Here is an 18,371-nt window from a genome sequence, read left to right as displayed (position 1 = left end):
GGTGTTTTTAATTAGTATGTCCCTGATAGCTAATGTTGTTGAATATCTTTTTCAGTGAAGGGTCTGGTTTCAATTCCCCGCCCCCCCAGACAGGCTTCTCTGTGTAGTTTTGGCGCCTGTCCTGGATCTTGCTTTGTAAAGTAGGCTGGCCTTGAACTCACAGAGATCTGCCTGGGTCTGCTTCCTAGGTGCTGGGATTAAAGGTGTGCACCACCACTGCCCGGCTAGAATTGGAAATATTTCATACGTAAAATCTTTTCATGTGATTCTGACATCTAACATCTTAATTCAGACCTTTCCTTCCATATAAACAAAACAGTCTCTTAAATTGTCTCTTCTTCAAATTCAGACTCGATACCACCACTGGGTTATCTTTCCTGAAACATCCATTTATATACTATCACCTTTGGCCTGAAACATCCATTCATATACTACCTTTGGCCTGAAGGATGGTCATTCTAAGAAATAATGCTAACCCCCTATTCTAACACACAAGGTCTTCTACAACTGGTCCCACATACCTTCTTAGCATACTTCTTTACACATAGGGGACAAATTCATGAGGCACTGAAAATATTGTACTTAAAAGGAAAATTAGAAACAAATATAAGCATATTAGGGAAATGGAAATAAATCCAAATTAATGAGCTAAAAAAGTGAATGTGGTTGCCTTGGAGGAAGAGTAGGCAATAGAAAAGAAGGCAGACTGGTAAAAACAACAAACCTTGAAAAATTAGTTTACTCCTTACACTAGTACAAGCATACATTTTCCAAAAATTAGAATTTGGGACACAGAAACAGAGAGGAAGGAGGGAGAAGAAAAAGGAGAAAAGAAAGAGGGAGGATAGGGGAGAGGAGAAAAAAAAGTTGACCTATTAACTAAAGCAGATAATATAATCTGCAATTTGGTTGTCTACACTAATGATTATCAAGAAACTATGCAAGGAATAGCTGGGCATGACCACTTAGTGAATGCAGCTAACTGAGGTACAGACTGGAGAGTTTTTAAGCACAGTGAGGTACATGAAGGCTATTGACACATTGTAACATTATAAAGCTATTTCAGGAAGATCAAACACAGTACACTGAAATGTACTGACTGGGGAAGAAATAGGGTATGGTAAAACATGAGATCTTCACATATTGAAACATGAGGTGATGAAAGCCTAGATTAGGGTGATGACTGCAGAAACAGAAGGATTCAATTTCAAGTCATTTTGCAAGAACATAGTATGGTTTGCAGGCCAACTAAATACAAAAATAAGAGAGTGAAAAAAGATGGAATAAAAAGGATAACACACCCTCCCAGCACAGAGTAGGTCTAAAAGAATACTTGTAAAGGTAAAAGGTGATTCCAAAGTCCTAAGTCTGAAAGATAAACAATAAAATATAGCAAAATACATACTCCAATACTGTTTTTATATACTACTTTTTATTACATCTCCAGCTGACTTAACACATTTTTGGCTCAATTCATTTGAAATCTTACACATATTTTTCACTATTTGGTAGATGTTTCTTGAACTGCATATTATCACATATAGAAGCTACATGAAAATTAATCTTTTCCTAACAACTGTTCTTATGCCATTACCTTACTTTCAAAACTACTCTTTTCTCCACACCAACCTCTATTTAATGGTCATTGAAACAACTTAGAACATGAGGATAATTAACATGACTATGCTTGTGTTTTAGAAAGATACTCTGATCATGGATAACGGTACACTATTGAATCCTACCACTCTGAAGAAGGCAGAGGCAGAGGCAGAGAGGCAGAGAGGCAGAGAGGCAGAGAGGCAGAGAGGCAGAGGCAATTAAACAACTGCATATTACACACAGGGGAGAAAGGAGGATAGAGAGATGTATGTTTTTTGAGAGACAACAGGCAGCATTTCAAATCATCTGAAAAGGGATGCAGGAGATGATGAAATCAATACTGACACAAGGATCCCAGCTTAGAAGACTTGGCACATGATGAAGTCAAGTTAAAAAAAAGAGAGAGAAATAGTTTTTTGTGAGAAAAGACATTGAGTTCTGTTGGGCTGCAACCCACATAAACGACAAAGCCAAAATAAATAAAAATAAATCGTACTAAATGATCTCTGATTCCTCTAGAGTCTTCCATTCTAAACAGTAAATATTATCCAAGGATTTCATCATATTTTAAAATTAAGTTCTATTACTCATTGGATTCAGCACTCAGATGAACTGTACCACAGTGGAAAGTTAACTAAAACTCTCTGTCCAACTTCTCTATCTAAAACAGATTCTCCGTTTCAGAACTTAAATTGATAATTTACATTAAGAATAAACTTTTTATGTAAAAGTCCACAAAGTATGCCTCAATTTATATATGAGTGTGATTCAAGCTTATTTTGAAGATCTCCACAAAAAGAAAACTAAGACCATCCCCTTTTCATAAAAATGACACCTAACATGTAAAACCATTTCTAGTTTAATAAAATTATAAAATCTAGCCTGGTAGCAGTGGCACACGCCTTTAATCCCAGCACTTGGGAGGCAGAGGCAGGCGGATCTCTGTGAGTTCGAGGCCAGCCTGGTCTCCAAAGCAAGTTCCAGGAAAGGCGCAAAGCTACACAGAGATACCCTGTCTCAAAAAAAAAGAAAAAAGAAAAAAAAAAAATGGGTCAAGACCTAATAAAACCTTCTCTTGACTTCATTGAACCTATGAACTATCCCCCATTTCTCTCCTTTGAAAAGGTATTTTGCACTTCACCATTGTTCTTTAAACACCTTTAATCTAGCTTTTGGTTCAGATGCTCCTCTAAAATTGCTCTTGCTACTGCAAAATGGCAATGTAAATTTCCAGTCTTCACTGTTCTTGATCTACCAGCGTCACCTGACAGAGAGGTTTGATCATCCTCCTGAGACTGCTTGGTTCACATGGTTTCCAGAAAGCCATTTTCTCTTCCTTTCTAGTTTCATCTGGCTGGGGCTTTTTCCTTTTTTCCTAACTCTTTAATTTGAGTGCCTCAGGAACTAGATCTTGGTTACTCCCATAATTACACACACCACTGTAAGTGGTCTCTACCTGACAAGAAATCAAATTGGTTTTACTTTCAAAATATATACTGAAGGCTAAAGGGGAGATGGCTCAGCCAGTTAAGCCCTTGCTGTGCAAGCATTAGGACTTGAATTCAGATCCTCTGCACCCACATATAAAAACAGGTTCAGGAGAGGATCTGAGTTTAAGTCCCTATTACCCATGTAAAAATCTGGCATGGCGGTTTGCACCTGTAATCCCAATGCTTGGGTACTGACTCTCTGGGGCTGGCTGGTCAGCCACTGTTGCTGAAACAGCAAGTTCCAGTTTCAGTAAGACCATGCCTCAAATTTGAAAAGGTGTAGAGTGACTAAAGAAGATACCTGATGTCAATCTGTGCCTCCACATTTACACGTGTGCAACACACACACACACACACACACACACACACACACACACACACACACACACACGATCCCTATACTACTTTACATCCTAAACAGAACTGTCAGCAACTTCTTCAACGCCCTCTAACCGGATCTTTATTTTCTACACCTTTCAGCTACAATCTACTCTGAAAATAGCAGCATGTCTCAGTGATTTGAAGATGCTAACTCAGGCAGTCACTTGTCTGTTTATGTCTATTTTATTTTATGTGTATGGTTGTTTTGCCCACATGTATGTCTGTACAACACATGTGCCTGGTGTCCATGGAGGCCAGAGAGGGTGTCAGATTTTCTGGAACTGGAGTTACAGTCCAGCTGTCACATAGGTGCTGAGAATTGAACCTGGGTCCTCTGGGAAAGCAGCCAGTGCTCTTAACCACTGAGCTATCTCTCCAGCACCATGCTGAAATCTTAATGAGAATAACCACTGAAAATCTGAGTAGCAGCTAGTCTTTACAATGGATGCAAGTCCTTAAGTCTGCTCCTTACTGCTCCTCCCATTTACCTTTTTGACTGCATCTCTTACTAGTTCTTTCTCTTTGCTTTCTCTTGCTCCCCTCCTGCTTTCCTCTCTTCAATCATGGTGGCCTCTTTGCTAACCCTTAGACATACCAAGAACTCTGTGGCCTCAGGGACTCTGCATTTGTTCTTCTCTATATCCTTATAGTCCTCTTCTCTCCTTATGTATAGAACCATGCTTTCAAATATTTGTGCAAATTGCAGTGAGGTTTTCTTTGACCATTAGTCCTTCAGACCCATCCCTCTATCCTTTTATGTAAAAAAGCAGAAAAATATGAGCAAAACAGAGGAGAACAGTAGCTTATCAAAGCTGATCCAGAGCTGAACAGAGATACTGAAGATTAGCGGACATGGACATTAAAAGTTATTGTAATTGTATCCTAGATTCTTAAAAGCTAAGTAAAGACATGGGATAAATACACACACACACACACACACACACACACACACACACACACACGGTTCCAATCAAATTGTAATTTGTGCAGTGTCTGAGGTGAAAAATATATTTAACTAGAAAACTAGATTAGATACTACAGACTACAAGACTAGTGAGCTTGAAGACACAGACAGAGAACTACCTAAAGTGAAACATAGGAAAAGGAAATTTTTTAAAAAGAAGAGACTGGACTAGACTCTACAGGAGTGGAGAAAGGTGGGACAGAAATAACAGTTAAGAGAACAATAGCTGAAGAATTTCTAAATTCAATGAAAATGCTGTATTTACAAGTCCAGACAGTTTATGATCACTAAACCAAAGAATCTGGAAGAAAACCACAAAAAGCATGTTATCATCAAATTATTAACATTGGTGAAATCACCTCCAGTTCAATCCTCCATACCAGAAAAGGATAAAGACTATTTTAGATATAAAAAAACTGAAGGATTTCATCACCCGTACTATAAGAAATACTAAGAAAATCCTTCAGGACAAAGGAAAATGACCCTGCATGAAACTATGTATCCTCTCAAAGAAATAAAGGTGAAAATAATTATGCATACGGAAGAATGTGGAAATGGTATCTTCTGATAAATAAGATATTTGAAGAAAATTGAAATATCTGCTAAAAAGGATTTAGCAGTAAAAACAATGTTATATTGCAGTTTATAAAACAGACCCAAGTACAATATGACAAAACCACAGTGGTCAAGCAGGGCAAAGCAGATGTATATTATTTTAAAGTTCTTACACTATGTGCCGGGGCAAATGTTACTTCAAGGTAGACTGTGGAAGTGAAAGATTTCAACATGAATGTCCATAGAAACCTATGTATCATAGCCCAAACTGAAAGCAGCCAAATGCCTGAAACCAATCCTCTTAAGCTGAGGTCTTACAGCTACTATGAGTGCCTGACTTAAGCATAAGAGCCACAAGATTACACACAGGCTACAAATGAATTTCCCAAAAGCTAAGCCATAACAGGACTCAATAAACAGAATGGTAAAAAGTAAAAAGAAGTAAAATTTCTCTTATCAGATGACAAGTTTCTCCCTGTCTTTTACTATCTACTCTCTAATACAAATAAGAAAGTTAAGAAACACTTTGAATATCATATAAGAAAATAAGCTTATTATTTTAACTTATCTAGCACTTTATTCTAGTCTAAGACTTAAAATATTATCAATTCTTAAATAATCAGAAAAATTAATATGAAGTACCCCATTCATGCAGGCTAGTGACTCTTCAAGTTACAAAAAAGTAAAGAAAAAACTTACCAAAAATTTCTCCATTTTTGGCATATTCTGTCACAAGATACAGCATACTTTTGGTCTCCATTACCTATTGATAAACGATCCCACATTAGTCAGACAGGAGGATTGCTTTACCACATTCTATAGGGTTACACAGATTAAAATTATTAGTGAAAGAGGGAGTTATGAACTATTCAGAAGTCAGAAACCTTTACAAGCCTCATAAACTCATCCCACCATTTTTGTGACTGTTAAATCCTTGTTCTAAGTGAGGATCCATGGCCTCAGCAGTAGCAGCTGCTAGTACCTCCTAGAAATACAGAATTTCAGGCCTGATTTCAGTACTGCTGAATTAGAATTGACATTTTAACAGAAGTGATTCCTATGCATTCCTGTTCAAGTTTAAGGAGGTGGGTACAGGCGAAAGAAATTCTGAAGATCTTCCCATCCTCTCTTCATTTGAGGCTGTGAGTGCTAAGTTATCAAGGATATAGTTTAGCTGACCTAGCACAATGTGGTATCAATATTCTTCCCTAGTGTTCTTTAGTTAATACTGTTCCAACGTACTGTAATTTTAAAGCATTGTTTGCAAGCTGCTTCTTCACAGCTCTACTGCTGTGTATTTTCATTTAAATTAGCTTTACTAGGTTCAGAAAGTGTATCATTGTTACAAATTTGATTTTTCTGCTGTATGAACAGACACTACTTAGACTCATGCAGTTTTTAGACTGTTTTTCTGTATACTTGTGTGTGTGTGTGTGTGTGTGTGTGTGTGTGTGTGTGTGTGATGGTCTATGTGCATGTTTGTGTGGGTGCATGTGTATGTTTATTAATGTGTGTGTACACATGTGTGCATGTGTGTGCAAGACAGAGGTCAGCTTCAGGTTTTCCTCAGAAGCCATCCACTTTGTCTTTTGAGACAGGGATTCTCTTTGTGCTAAACTCACTGATTAGGTTAGGCTGAGTGGCCCTGCAAGTGCCAGGGATCCATGTTTCCACCTCCCTACACTGGGATTTTGAGTGTGTACCACTATTTTTACCTGGGTTCTGGAGATCAAACTCAGGTCCCCAGTTTTGTGTGAGTTCTAGGTACCAAACTGAGGCCATCTAGCTTGCATGCCAAATATTTTATCAAAGGAGCTATGTCTCTAGCCCTTTAACATCCTTTTAATAGTTGTCTCCTGAAAGGCTGAAAGCTAATTTTCCACTAAAATACAGGCTTAGCACTATGCCTCATCAAATAAGGCAAGTAAGTAAATAAGAGCTGCTGACAATTTGGAACTAAAAAAAAATCAAACAGTAACGACTTGATAAATACAGTAGGTGGTCCCACGTGAACCCTGGGAATCAGTTCAGAACATGGTTCACGAGTACATCTCAAAGGAGTACAGAACGTAAAACAAATGCTTACGGGGAAAATCTGAGGTAAATTTGGATTAGATCGCTACAGTTTTGGAATTTTAGGAAATATTTTGAGTGGCACCATATACATATTCTTGCATGCACAGAAGGCTTATCATAAGCTGATGGTTTCCAACTTTATAAGTTGGAATTTTCAATCAATAACATTGTTTACAAGTGTATACATACACATATATGTATAAATCTATCTATCTATCTATAGAGAACAAATGATGTATGTGTATCACAGTATAAAATGCACTCAAGGACATAATAAATAAAACTAGAAGTTTTAATATTTTCTTACAATCCCAAGGACATTTAAGTAGTCCACCTGAGTGCAGTAGTGTGATAGCAAACTGACTCTCTGAGAAAAGGGCTCTGAGTTTTAATTTCATTCCTATGTATAAACATGTGCTGAGTTTGAGCTCCTAATGTGATATTTATCCGTTCACAAAACTTCTGAAAACTTATCAGGTGGTCTTACAAACTAACACAGATTAAGTCCAGCATACCACGGGTACACCTATCACAGGGCACCAAAGTCACAGGTCAGCATATTGGGACCTTTCAGATTAAAAGCCATTTTCAATGTCAAGATATGGTACATTAATTAACAGGAACTTTTAAAAATAGTTTATTGATTAATAAATATGAATTACTGCTTTTAAAAAAATCCTAGAAAACATTCCTTTTAAAACATGACTTAAATTAATATGCAGTTTACTTTACAAAATTTCCTAATAAAACAGATTAAAAATGGCTTATTTTTATGACTCACAAAAAAGACATGAATCTACATATTACAAGGTTTGTCTCTAAGCAATACACTATTTTAGCCTTTGTATTTCATAACACACAAACAGTAGCTTTTCAAATAGACAAAAATATGACGTTCTTATTTATGGTACCACCACTTTTGCAAATCCAGCAAGTTCAGGGGCAACTGCCCATTTTTAAAATAGTTAGCTGGTAATCTAAAAGACAACTTAAGGTTAAATTGCCAAGTAGCTTCCTAGTTCCATTTTTTTACAAATTGAAATATATAGAAAGAGATAACATTTAGCTTAAGAAAACATTTCTTTTATAGACTAGAAAAGCTAACAAAAAAGGGAAAATTCCAATGAAAACAGACACCTGAAGGTGGAAAAGCATAAAGAGAATAAGGCTAAGCCATACCTGATAAAGTTTGATTATGTGAGGATGATCAAGCATTTTCATTATTTGTACTTCTCGGTAGATTTTCTCAAGGTTTACTGCATCCAGCTGAGATTTATCTATTATTTTTATAGCCACCTGTAGCCCAGAACACACACAGACACAATTAATATACAATGGTTAACATCCTCCAGTCAAGACTTAGTAAATGCTATCTGAGATGCCGCCTGCAGGTGTCTGACACTGATAGCAAACTTAACTCAATGTTCATTTATGTAACACACATTTCTTAATCTTCTATTTATAATGCACAATAGATTTTTGTCTGGCAGAGTTTTTAATGTGCTGTGGAAAACAACTTTTCAAAGTTACTTTAAACTGAAAAAATCTTAGCACTTTCAGCCAATGATCTCACTGTAAATGACCTCTTGAGTATCTGCCAGGTGGGAAGCAGGTGATATTCAGTTTCTAGAAAAGTGACAGGATCCAAGGAATATACAGATAGACCTTTTTCCACTCTCTGAAAGCCTTTTAAAAATTTTTATTAACCTTTTTTCATACAATATATTTTGATCATATTCTTTTCCCTGCCCAAACTCCTCCCAGATCCTCCCCACTCAAGTACATTTTTGAATAAAGAAAAACCTGAAATGTAAAATATTCAAGCTAATCCATGTGAAGTAATATCAATTGAAATAAAACTTACTAACAAACTAAAACACAAAACCTCAAATGTGAATAACTATATTAATTTTAACTTTCAAAGAGTTTAACTTCAGAAAATGTGATCTGATTCTGTCATAACTAAACAGGAATCCAAAGAAAGTGAATTTGCAGGTGAATGATTAAGTATTCAGAAACAACAATTATATGGGTTTTTTCCCCATGTAACTAAAGAGGATTAACTTTTAGAAATTCATAGATTTGGAATAAGGCAATCTGATTTAAATAAGATATTTGGTAATTGGAAACTCCCCATATTGAATTCTAGTAAGTTCTGAGGCAATTCTAAAGTGCTCTTTACATTCTAGCAGACAGAATTCCAAACATTGCTTAGCCTCTGTTGGACTGATGGTGATAATACTGTGCTCACTATGAGAAGCAAGTGTCTCTAACCTTGTGAGTGAACTTCCTCCAACCCACACATTTAAAGGGACCCCATTCTTATTTTTTTTTAATTTTTGTATTTATTTATTTATTTTTTATTTTACAACACCATTCAGTTCCACATAATAGCCACAGATTCCCATGCTCGCCCCCCCCCCCGCCCCCTCCCCCTCCCCTAGCCCACCCCCCATTCCCACCTCCTCCAGATCAAGGTCTCCCCGAGGACCGGGATCAACCTGATAGACTCAGTCCAGGCAGGTCCAGTCCCCCCCTCCCAGACCGAGCCAAGCGTCCCTGCATAAGTCCCAGGATTCAAACAGCCAACTCATGCAACGAGCCCAGGACCCGGCACCAACGCACAGCTGCACCCCAAACAGATCAAGCCAAATGACTGTCTCACCCATTCAGAGGGCCTGACCCAGTTGGGGGCCCCTCGGCCTTTGGTTCATAGTTCATGTGCTTCCATTCATTTGGTTATTTGTCCCTGTGCTTTATCCAACCTTGGCTTCAACAATTCTCGCTCATATAAACCCTCCTCTTTCTCACTAATTAGACTCTCAGCGCTCCACCAGGGGCCCAGTCGTGGATGTCTGCATCCAGATTCCTCAGTCCTTGGATGGGGTTTATGGCACAACTATCAGGGTGTTTGGCCATCCCATCACCAGAGTAGGTCAGTCCCGGCCGTCTCTCGACCATTGCCAGCAGTCTTTTGCGGGGGTATCTTTGTGGATCTCCGTGGGCCTCCCTAGCTCTCTGCTTCCTCCCCTTCTCATGTGGTCTTCATTTACCATGGTCTCCTACTCCTTGTTCTCCCTCTCTTTTCTTGATCCAGCTAGGATTTCCCACTCTCTTTCCCTCGACCGTCGCCCTTCATTGGTCCCACTCATGTCCAGGCTGTTCATGTAGATCTCATCCATTTCTCCGTGTCTTTCTTGGGGGACCCCATTCTTACTAATAAGATATGACAGAATCCAGGATGATCACTTACTTCAGGTAACTTTTATAAAAACTTGCCCATATAAAAAGACAAGTGCACACTGGAATTTCAACTTTCTTTAGGAAGGTAACATGGAGTTTCAGACATTATGTTTCAAGGAAATGTCTTTTCTACAGTTTCGGAAGTCTAGACATCAGCACTTTTCTCACCAACAAGAAGCTTCTATTATAAGATAGGTCAAAATCATGTAACAGAATTTGAAAGAAAGGAAATCACATTAAAAAATAGCATAGTTGCTGGGTGGTGGCGCACGCCTTTAATCCCAGCACTCAGGAGGCAGAGCCAGGCAGATCTCTGTGAGTTCAAGGCCAACCTGGTCTACTGAGCGAGATCCAGGACAGGCACCAAAAGAACACAGAGAAACCCTGTCTCAAAACAAACAAACAAACAAACAAACAAAAAGCATAGTTATTTTTATTAAGAAATTCTGTGCATATCTTTTACTCAAGCTTTAATTTTGAAAATGTGTACATGTGCATCATGTAAATGCAGGTGCCTGCAGAAGTCAGAAGCCACTGGGTCTCCTGGAAGTGGAGTTGGACACCACTACTCCTTATGTATGACAACTGTAGGAGGATTACGCTTCTCTAAAGCAAGGCCTGTGCTGGGACACTTTGCTCAGTCTTGGTTTAGGGAGGAGGGGACTGGACCTGCCTGGCTGAGTCTACCAGGCTGGGCTGACTCCCCAGGGGAGACCTTGCCTTGGAGGAAGTGGGAATGGGAGCTGGATTGGGGGGAGGGCTGGGAGGTGGGAGGAGGGAGGACAGGGGAATCCGTGGCTAATATGTGAAATTAAGTTAATTATAAAATAAAGATATTTTTAAAAAAATAGGAAAAAAAAAAGAAAGAAAGAAAGGCATATGTTTCCAGGATCCTTGTAGCAGGGGCAGTCTAACTGCTTTAACAGACTTCACTATAATGATTCAAGCACAACTAAAGTTTATGTCTTGATCTTATAGCAGGCTAAGATGGGTGGAATTATTAGCAGGCATATGTGGCTCAAAAAGGCTTTCCCATGTTTAAGGTATGGCTGCCAAAGGTGCTTTGAAGGTTGTCTCCATTCTGGCCAGAAAAGAGAAAAAAAGCTCTCAAAGGTCCTCCTGGGAGATTTTGATGGGCAGGCCTCACTCATTTCATTAGTTAGAACTCAGTCACATAACCACATCTAAATGTATGGGGCACAGAAACAGCCCAGCTAGTGCTCAGATGTAAGAGTGGGACTTTTGATCCACAAGGATCTCTGCTGAGCAAGACGGAGCTCTTTGCCAAGAACTTCTCAGAAATGCAGTAATAATGACGGTGGCTCTGCCAACGGCATAACACTTCTTAATTTTACAAGACACTTCAATGCATTTTATCTCATTTATCTCTCAATTCTGTCAAATACATGGAAGAAGTAGGATAAGTGGAAGCTGATGAAACTGAGATTCAAAAGGCATTACACATTAGCATGCATGAGGCCCTCTGTCCAAACCCCAAAACCATTCTTGGCTCCACTCATCTCCCAAAAGAAGAAAGTCACATCATCTACAAAGGTTCTAAAGCTCTAGTAAATTAAGGTGAGTGAGGGGACAGACAGACAGATACTACAACCTCAGGTCTTCTATTCCAAATTCAATCTCCTTGCTATTTAACAAAGTTCACTCATCACACATTTATTGTATGCCAAATATTATCCCTCAGCTACAGAAACAATCAGACAGGATTCCTATTCTCCAAGAACTGATCATGTCTGTGAGAGTGACTGATTAAAAAAAAAAACTTTGGAATTTCTCAAAGGCATACTTAAAGTCTATGTTTATTTCAAAGGTAAGTAGAAACTTTCTCTGCATACCACTCCCTACTTTTTAATAGTTCTAAACTTAGGACAAGAAGGTCAAAATGATTCCGTTAACTGAAAGACCTCTTTGTTGTTAATGGAATCATTTAACTCTTTAACTCCATTATATACACAGTCTTTTAAAAACAAAGTGGATTTACAGCAATAAAAATACTATTCCTTCCGCTAGAAGCAAAAGCAAGGCTTCCTCTCTAAAGCAGGAGGACATACATAAGAAATCAGAAAGACTGCTATCACTTTATATATATAAAGTAGCTGACGATTTAACCGTAGACATACTCAGGAAACTGTGAATTTAAAACAAAAAATGCCATTTTCACTTTTATATTAGCAAAAAGTAGATGCCTACATGAACTAAGTTTTGATGAGGCAGCCATTTTTGTAGAAATTTGGTATGAATATGAATAGATTATAAGTTTCCTAGGAAGCAACTCAACACTCTTTATAAAGGATCTTAAAAATCACATATTCCACTAAGCCTGAGGACTTTGGTGCTGAAAAAGAACCCAATGGAAATAATCTGAATTAATGACAAGGACTTCCGTGTAAATAAATTAAATGTATCACTAAATACAAAAATACAAACAGCTGAAGATAATTATATGAACTGAGGCTTTTTAAGACTGTAAAAGAAGTGATTCAAAATAACTTCCCACTTTAAAGTTTCAACAATTCTAAAACAAAAGACAAAGCAATTAAAAGAGAGCCAAAGAACAACACCAACAAAAGCTATTTACAAGAGAAATGCAAATAGCCATCATATAATACCACAATCAAAGTAATCCAAGAAATACAAATTAAAAAAGCAAAGAAAATGTAAGCAATTTTGTCTACTGGAAAATAAAAGTAAAAAAAGAACCCAATAGAGTAGTATTCCTTAAAGTGTTCTTCCTAATGGTAATTAAACCTTTTGTAGAGGGAGGGTATTGTGGCATCTCAGGCCATAAGACAGGTAATGGATGGATTCTTCCATCCAAGAATTCCATTGTGATGGAACTGCTCTGAGGAAACAACCAGGTATGCAAATGTATGGAACACTCAGAGTACTGCACTTAGAGTACTTTATTTTCAGTAATAGCAAATTAGGTAAATAAAATATGGTCAGTGACATGCAAGATGCCTCCTAATGCTGTCTCAGGCAGTGATACTCAACTTGTGGGTCACAATTCCTTGGGGTGGTCGAGCGATCCTTTCACAAAGGTTGTATATCACATATCCTGCACATCAGATATTTACATTACAATTCACAACAATAGCAAAATTATAGTTATAAAAGTAATTTTATGGTTGGGGTTACCACAGCATGAGGAACTGTATTAAAGGGTTGCAGCATTAAGAAGGTTAAGAACCACTGGCTTAGATTTTTTTTTTTTTAAACTTGGAGATGTTAATAACAAGTGAAATAAAACACACAGGTTATATGCACAGTGATATCTATTATATTGCAAACGTATAAAATACAAGTGAATTAAGAGGGTCTGCTCCATCTCCTGAGTTTTGAGAGTAGAAGTAAGAATCTTTAGTTTCTTCTCTAGGCTTTTCCCCAATGGCTATAATGAGCAGGCCTAACTTCTGTAACTGGGCAGAACTGTGTGGACAGTGTTTACTTTTAAGAACTTAAAACATAGTAGGATTGTCCCTAGTTTAATTTACTAAAGATGCATCTCTTAATCTGTCTAAAGAACTTTAAATATTTTAAAATAAAGAGTTTCTGATGAAATTCCCCTTTGTCTTCCAATCTTTTAACTATCATAATTAGATATAAAGAATATTTCTCTTTGAACGATAGAAAGTATTTTATGTGAATATTTAAATGAAAACGCTTTTACAGAAATCACTTAAAAAAGATGTAGGAGGAAAGGTGAAAGGTCTACTAAAAAAGGAAAAAGAGGTACCATAAGGAATTTTGTAATCCATTTGATGCCAAGGATGCTGTAATCAGCAGTGGGTCATAAATCAAATGTCATCATGTGAGTCCAAGGAGGCCAGTTTCATGATTTCCAAATAAATGTTTTCTTAATTGCCTGGTGCCAAGATAGAATTCCTTAGAGAACTTAAAATCAGAACACACTAAACTCTGTTAAAGTTAAAAATTTCTACAGAGCAGAGAAATTTACACAATTCAGGGCCAGCTTAGTGGGTAAAAGCACTTGCTATTTAAGTCTGATGGCCCGAGTTCAAATCCAAGGACCCATGTAAAAGCTGAAGGAGAGACCTGAATCTACAAAATTGTCTGTTGGTTTCCACATGGTGCGCCATGGTGCCATCGCATGCACATGTCCCTCCCCACATATTCTCATTCTCTCTCTCTCTCTCTCTCTCTCTCTCTCTCTCTCTCTCTCTCTCTCTCTCTCTCTCTCACACACACACACACACAATTAAAAATTAAAAATTTATACAGCTCTAACTGTGAATATTTGTTTTCCATTCCCCAAAAGAAGAGATGATTTTAATAATATTTAGCAAAACAATTTGCCAGTTATTACTTGTTTGAGGGCCAAGAAACTAGTGAACAGTCCAATGTCAAATCAGAGTCCTATTTCAATATCCAAGAGAAGATCACATACAAGCCTAGATTCAAATGTTAGTGGCTAAGGTATCTGGCCACAGGTCTTCCTATTACAGCTACTTCTTGAATGAAATCTGGAGTATTTTTGCAGCATAAGACTAATACCAAGCCTACTGAAAAGAGTTGTAGAATGTCAAAGCAAAGTTTAAAACCCAACTGTATTTAAAAGACCTCTTAAAGAAATACCATGCCAGGGCTGGAGAGAGGGCTCCACTGGCTGCTCTGCCAGAGGACCCAGGTTCAATTCCTAGTACTCACATGGTAGCTCACAACTGTCTCTAACTCCAGATCCAGGGGGTCTAACACCATTGCACATTAATTTTTTAATAAAATTAATTATAAAAAAACCCACGCTCATGGGTTAATATACCTTTTTCGTTCTACCCTTGCTATAAAAACACATTTTGAACTTTGCTTTTGGAAAGCATTAAGAAATTCTACACTTTAAAGTCTGTGAATTATGCCTGAACATCCAACTTGCAGAATGCACACAGTAAACTTTTCAGCACACAAAGGAAGTTTTCGGACAGGCTTTGACAGTCGTTCTGAGTCCAGGTTCTCTCAGGGGTAAGTAAGCAGCCTAACCCCTAAAGGCCATGAATAAGGTAACTTTCTGAAACATTTCCCTTCATATAACTTCGGAGGTAGCAACACAAAAAGTATGGTATTGAAGAAAAATAATAATGATGGTTATCTCTGGGTACTGACAGTAGAGGTAATTATTTTCATTTATCTGTACTTTTACATTTTTCAAAAATAAACATGATAAAGTAATACAAATTCTCAAATGTAAAAATTATAACTTCTCACTTAGTAATTTGTCTTCTGAAAATTACTGGCAATTTCTTCTCCCTAAAAACATTTACGACACAGACACTGACTTATGTACACAATTGTGTTCCCTGTCAGTTGTTGAAAACTGGACATGATAAAAAATTCAGTAAGAGTCCTAAGTAAAATGGGTTATGTACAAGGTAGAATACTAACCTACTAAAATGCTGTTATAAAGTTATATACAGCCGGGCGTTGGTGGCGCACGCCTTTAATCCCAGCACTCGGGAGGCAGAGGCAGGCGGATCTCTGTGAGTTCGAGGCCAGCCTGGACTACCAAGTGAGCTCCAGGAAAGGCGCAAAGCTACACAGTGAAACCCTGTCTCGAAAAACCAAAAAAAAAAAAAAAAAAAAAAAAAAAAAAGTTATATACAATAAGCAAAATGTGTGGGCACAGACATGGATCATGAGCTGTCATCTAAAAAACAATGCATTAAAAATACTAAAAGGCAATGTGACATGTTAAGAACAATGTATTCCCCCACTTGCGGAGAAACTATATACTCTTGGTGTACCATGCTCTCCTTTATTCTTAATATTTGCTGTACTAAACATTCTTTAATAGAAAATGGGGTGCTTACGGATACAAGTAATTTTCCTAGAATTTTACTTAGACCAAAAAAAAAACCAAAACCAACAAAAACAAAACAAACAATCCCACCTCGAACTAACTTACAGTTAACTAGACGGGAAAAGTTGTTCCTAATAAAGTATTTATAAAACACTACTCAAGGACATTCATAGAACAGAAAACTAGCAACCACTATTGCCCAAAATAGTTTAATAGCCTAAATGGTGTTATTCTTTTCCCATTGTGCTAATTTTATAAAATTAGCTTCTGTAATTCATAAACCAGCTCTGCAAAGATTTTATGAAGTATTATATTAGGAAGCTGGATTCTACCACCCCCTTGCCTTCCCTTTTGTGTGCAAAATTTACAGAGCGCTAGCACATGAATAATACTGCTTCAGATGATGTAATTATATTTTTTGGTGTTAAGTCACTTGATAGCTTAGACCAAAATTAATGTCTCTTTTGTATACTATTTTTTTTTCTAAAAGGGAAACAGACTTCTCCCAAGCACTACAAAAATATATACCTTTGTTTTCATGATTGATATGGAACAGAAGATGAAGAAGAGCCAATAAAAAATGAAAGTATTCATAATTTGAATGTTTAAATTAAGCCCTAAGATGTGTCAAGATGGTCAGAGAGTAAAGACACTTGATTCCAACCCTGATTATCTGAGTTTGACCCCTAACCCCACATGGTGGAAGGAGAGAACCAGCTCCTGCAAGTTGTCCTCTGACCAACATGTTCACTCTTACACACACACACACACACACACACACACACACACACACGCTAAAAATGATTCTTCTAAAACACATAAACTACAATGCTAAAATACAGTATATAAAGGAGTTTCTATAAGCAGGAAACACAATCATATTTGCTAATAGTTTTCTTTATACTACATTAACTTCTCACTGTAATTAACTAGATATAGTATATTAAGCAGTGATAATCTAAAATAATGTAAGAGTTAAAATTTTCACTATTTTATTTACAGTTTGCATGGTGGTTCTATTTATCAGATACAAATATTCAGTAAATAAAAAATAATTATTTCTAAAGAAAAAACTCACTGAAAACAAATGTTATACTTTTAGAAACTGAATCCAAGCTCTTCCTAAACAAGTCTTCATGAAACTTCCCTATAAAACTTCAGAGAACACTGCAAACTGAAACATCCACAAAGACTTCCTTACAGAACTGGTATACCATTTCATCTTTCTGTGCCTTAGTATCGGCAATCACAAAGCTACCACAAAATGCTCATACCTGCCCACTGTAAAAATAGAACAGCACGAGGGAAGAGGAATCTCTAGGCTAAACTTTTAGCTTTTAATGTAAAATAATTTTATACACATATACTACACACACACACACACACACACACACACACACTCTCTCTCTCTCTCTAGGATCTGCAAGCGCTGCCATGATCTGACAGGTGTCTTCAATCAAATGTGACCTGACAGTCACAGGCAGTGTTACTCCACAGTGCCCCCTAGCTTGCTTCCTAAGAAATATCAGTTTGAAAGGGACACCATGAGGACTGTGACCCTTAAGAGTGTCAGTTACCATGAGCTCCGCTTAAGCAGCTCTCATATACCACTTTAACTCAACTCTATCTGGCAAATAAGAGCTGACCACCAAATATTGCTAATAAGAAAAAATAGAATGAACTATCAGATTTGGTATCCAACCACACAACAATATAACCCAAAAGTTCACAGACTCTCTGTAAATGTGCCATTTTTGACAGTCATTGAAAAGGACTAAAAAAGATACCAATTTAAGGTATTTCCTTTTTATTTAACACAGAGGCAAAGGTATGACAATTTGGTCATAGCTCTTTACAAGAACGAAACAACTTTATTCATTAAAAAGAGTGCCGGGATCATATTAAGCTATGTAAAAATTTGGTAACGTCAATATACTCATATTATCATTACAAACAATCTAGATTCACAACAAGGTAAATTTATGAAAGGAAAAACTTTGACCTTGGTACTGATGCCCTAAAGAAGTCAGATTTAGGTGGTCCGTGAGGCAAAACAAAAAGTGAAGACCTGTCAGACATATCTTCCTTTATGAAAATGGACATGAAGCAAAACTTCTTAAGAGCAACTGCTAAGAAAACACTCAGGCTTTTAAATGCCCTTCACCTTACGTAAGTCATCCTAGGGAGAAAAGTTCTACATTAAAAGGCTAGAACGTTCTGAAGAACGTACTAG

The 18,371-nt window shown here is 37.3% G+C and overlaps 1 protein-coding gene across 4 annotated transcripts in view; it reads right to left on the bottom strand.

Moving 5' to 3' along the window:
* Positions 1-18,371, bottom strand: part of Sik2 (salt inducible kinase 2) — a 108,278-nt gene that overhangs the window by 88,626 nt on the left and 1,281 nt on the right. For all 4 annotated transcript variants that reach the window (XR_005091954.1, XM_028864922.2, XM_028864921.2 and 1 more), the window contains exons 2-3: positions 8,245-8,361; positions 5,689-5,752 (exon numbers count right to left, since the gene is read on the bottom strand). Coding sequence is in view for 3 of the 4 variants with exons in the window: in XM_028864922.2 (XP_028720755.1) it covers positions 5,689-5,752; positions 8,245-8,361 (181 nt within the window). In the remaining variant the exon portion in view is untranslated. The remainder of the gene's footprint in view (positions 1-5,688; positions 5,753-8,244; positions 8,362-18,371) is intronic.

Source organism: Peromyscus leucopus, chromosome 7 (assembly GCF_004664715.2).
Source record: "Peromyscus leucopus breed LL Stock chromosome 7, UCI_PerLeu_2.1, whole genome shotgun sequence".
Classification (NCBI taxonomy): domain Eukaryota; kingdom Metazoa; phylum Chordata; class Mammalia; order Rodentia; family Cricetidae; genus Peromyscus; species Peromyscus leucopus.
The sequence above is the reverse complement of the archived record's forward strand: the minus strand, read 5'-3'. Positions and strand labels throughout refer to the sequence as shown.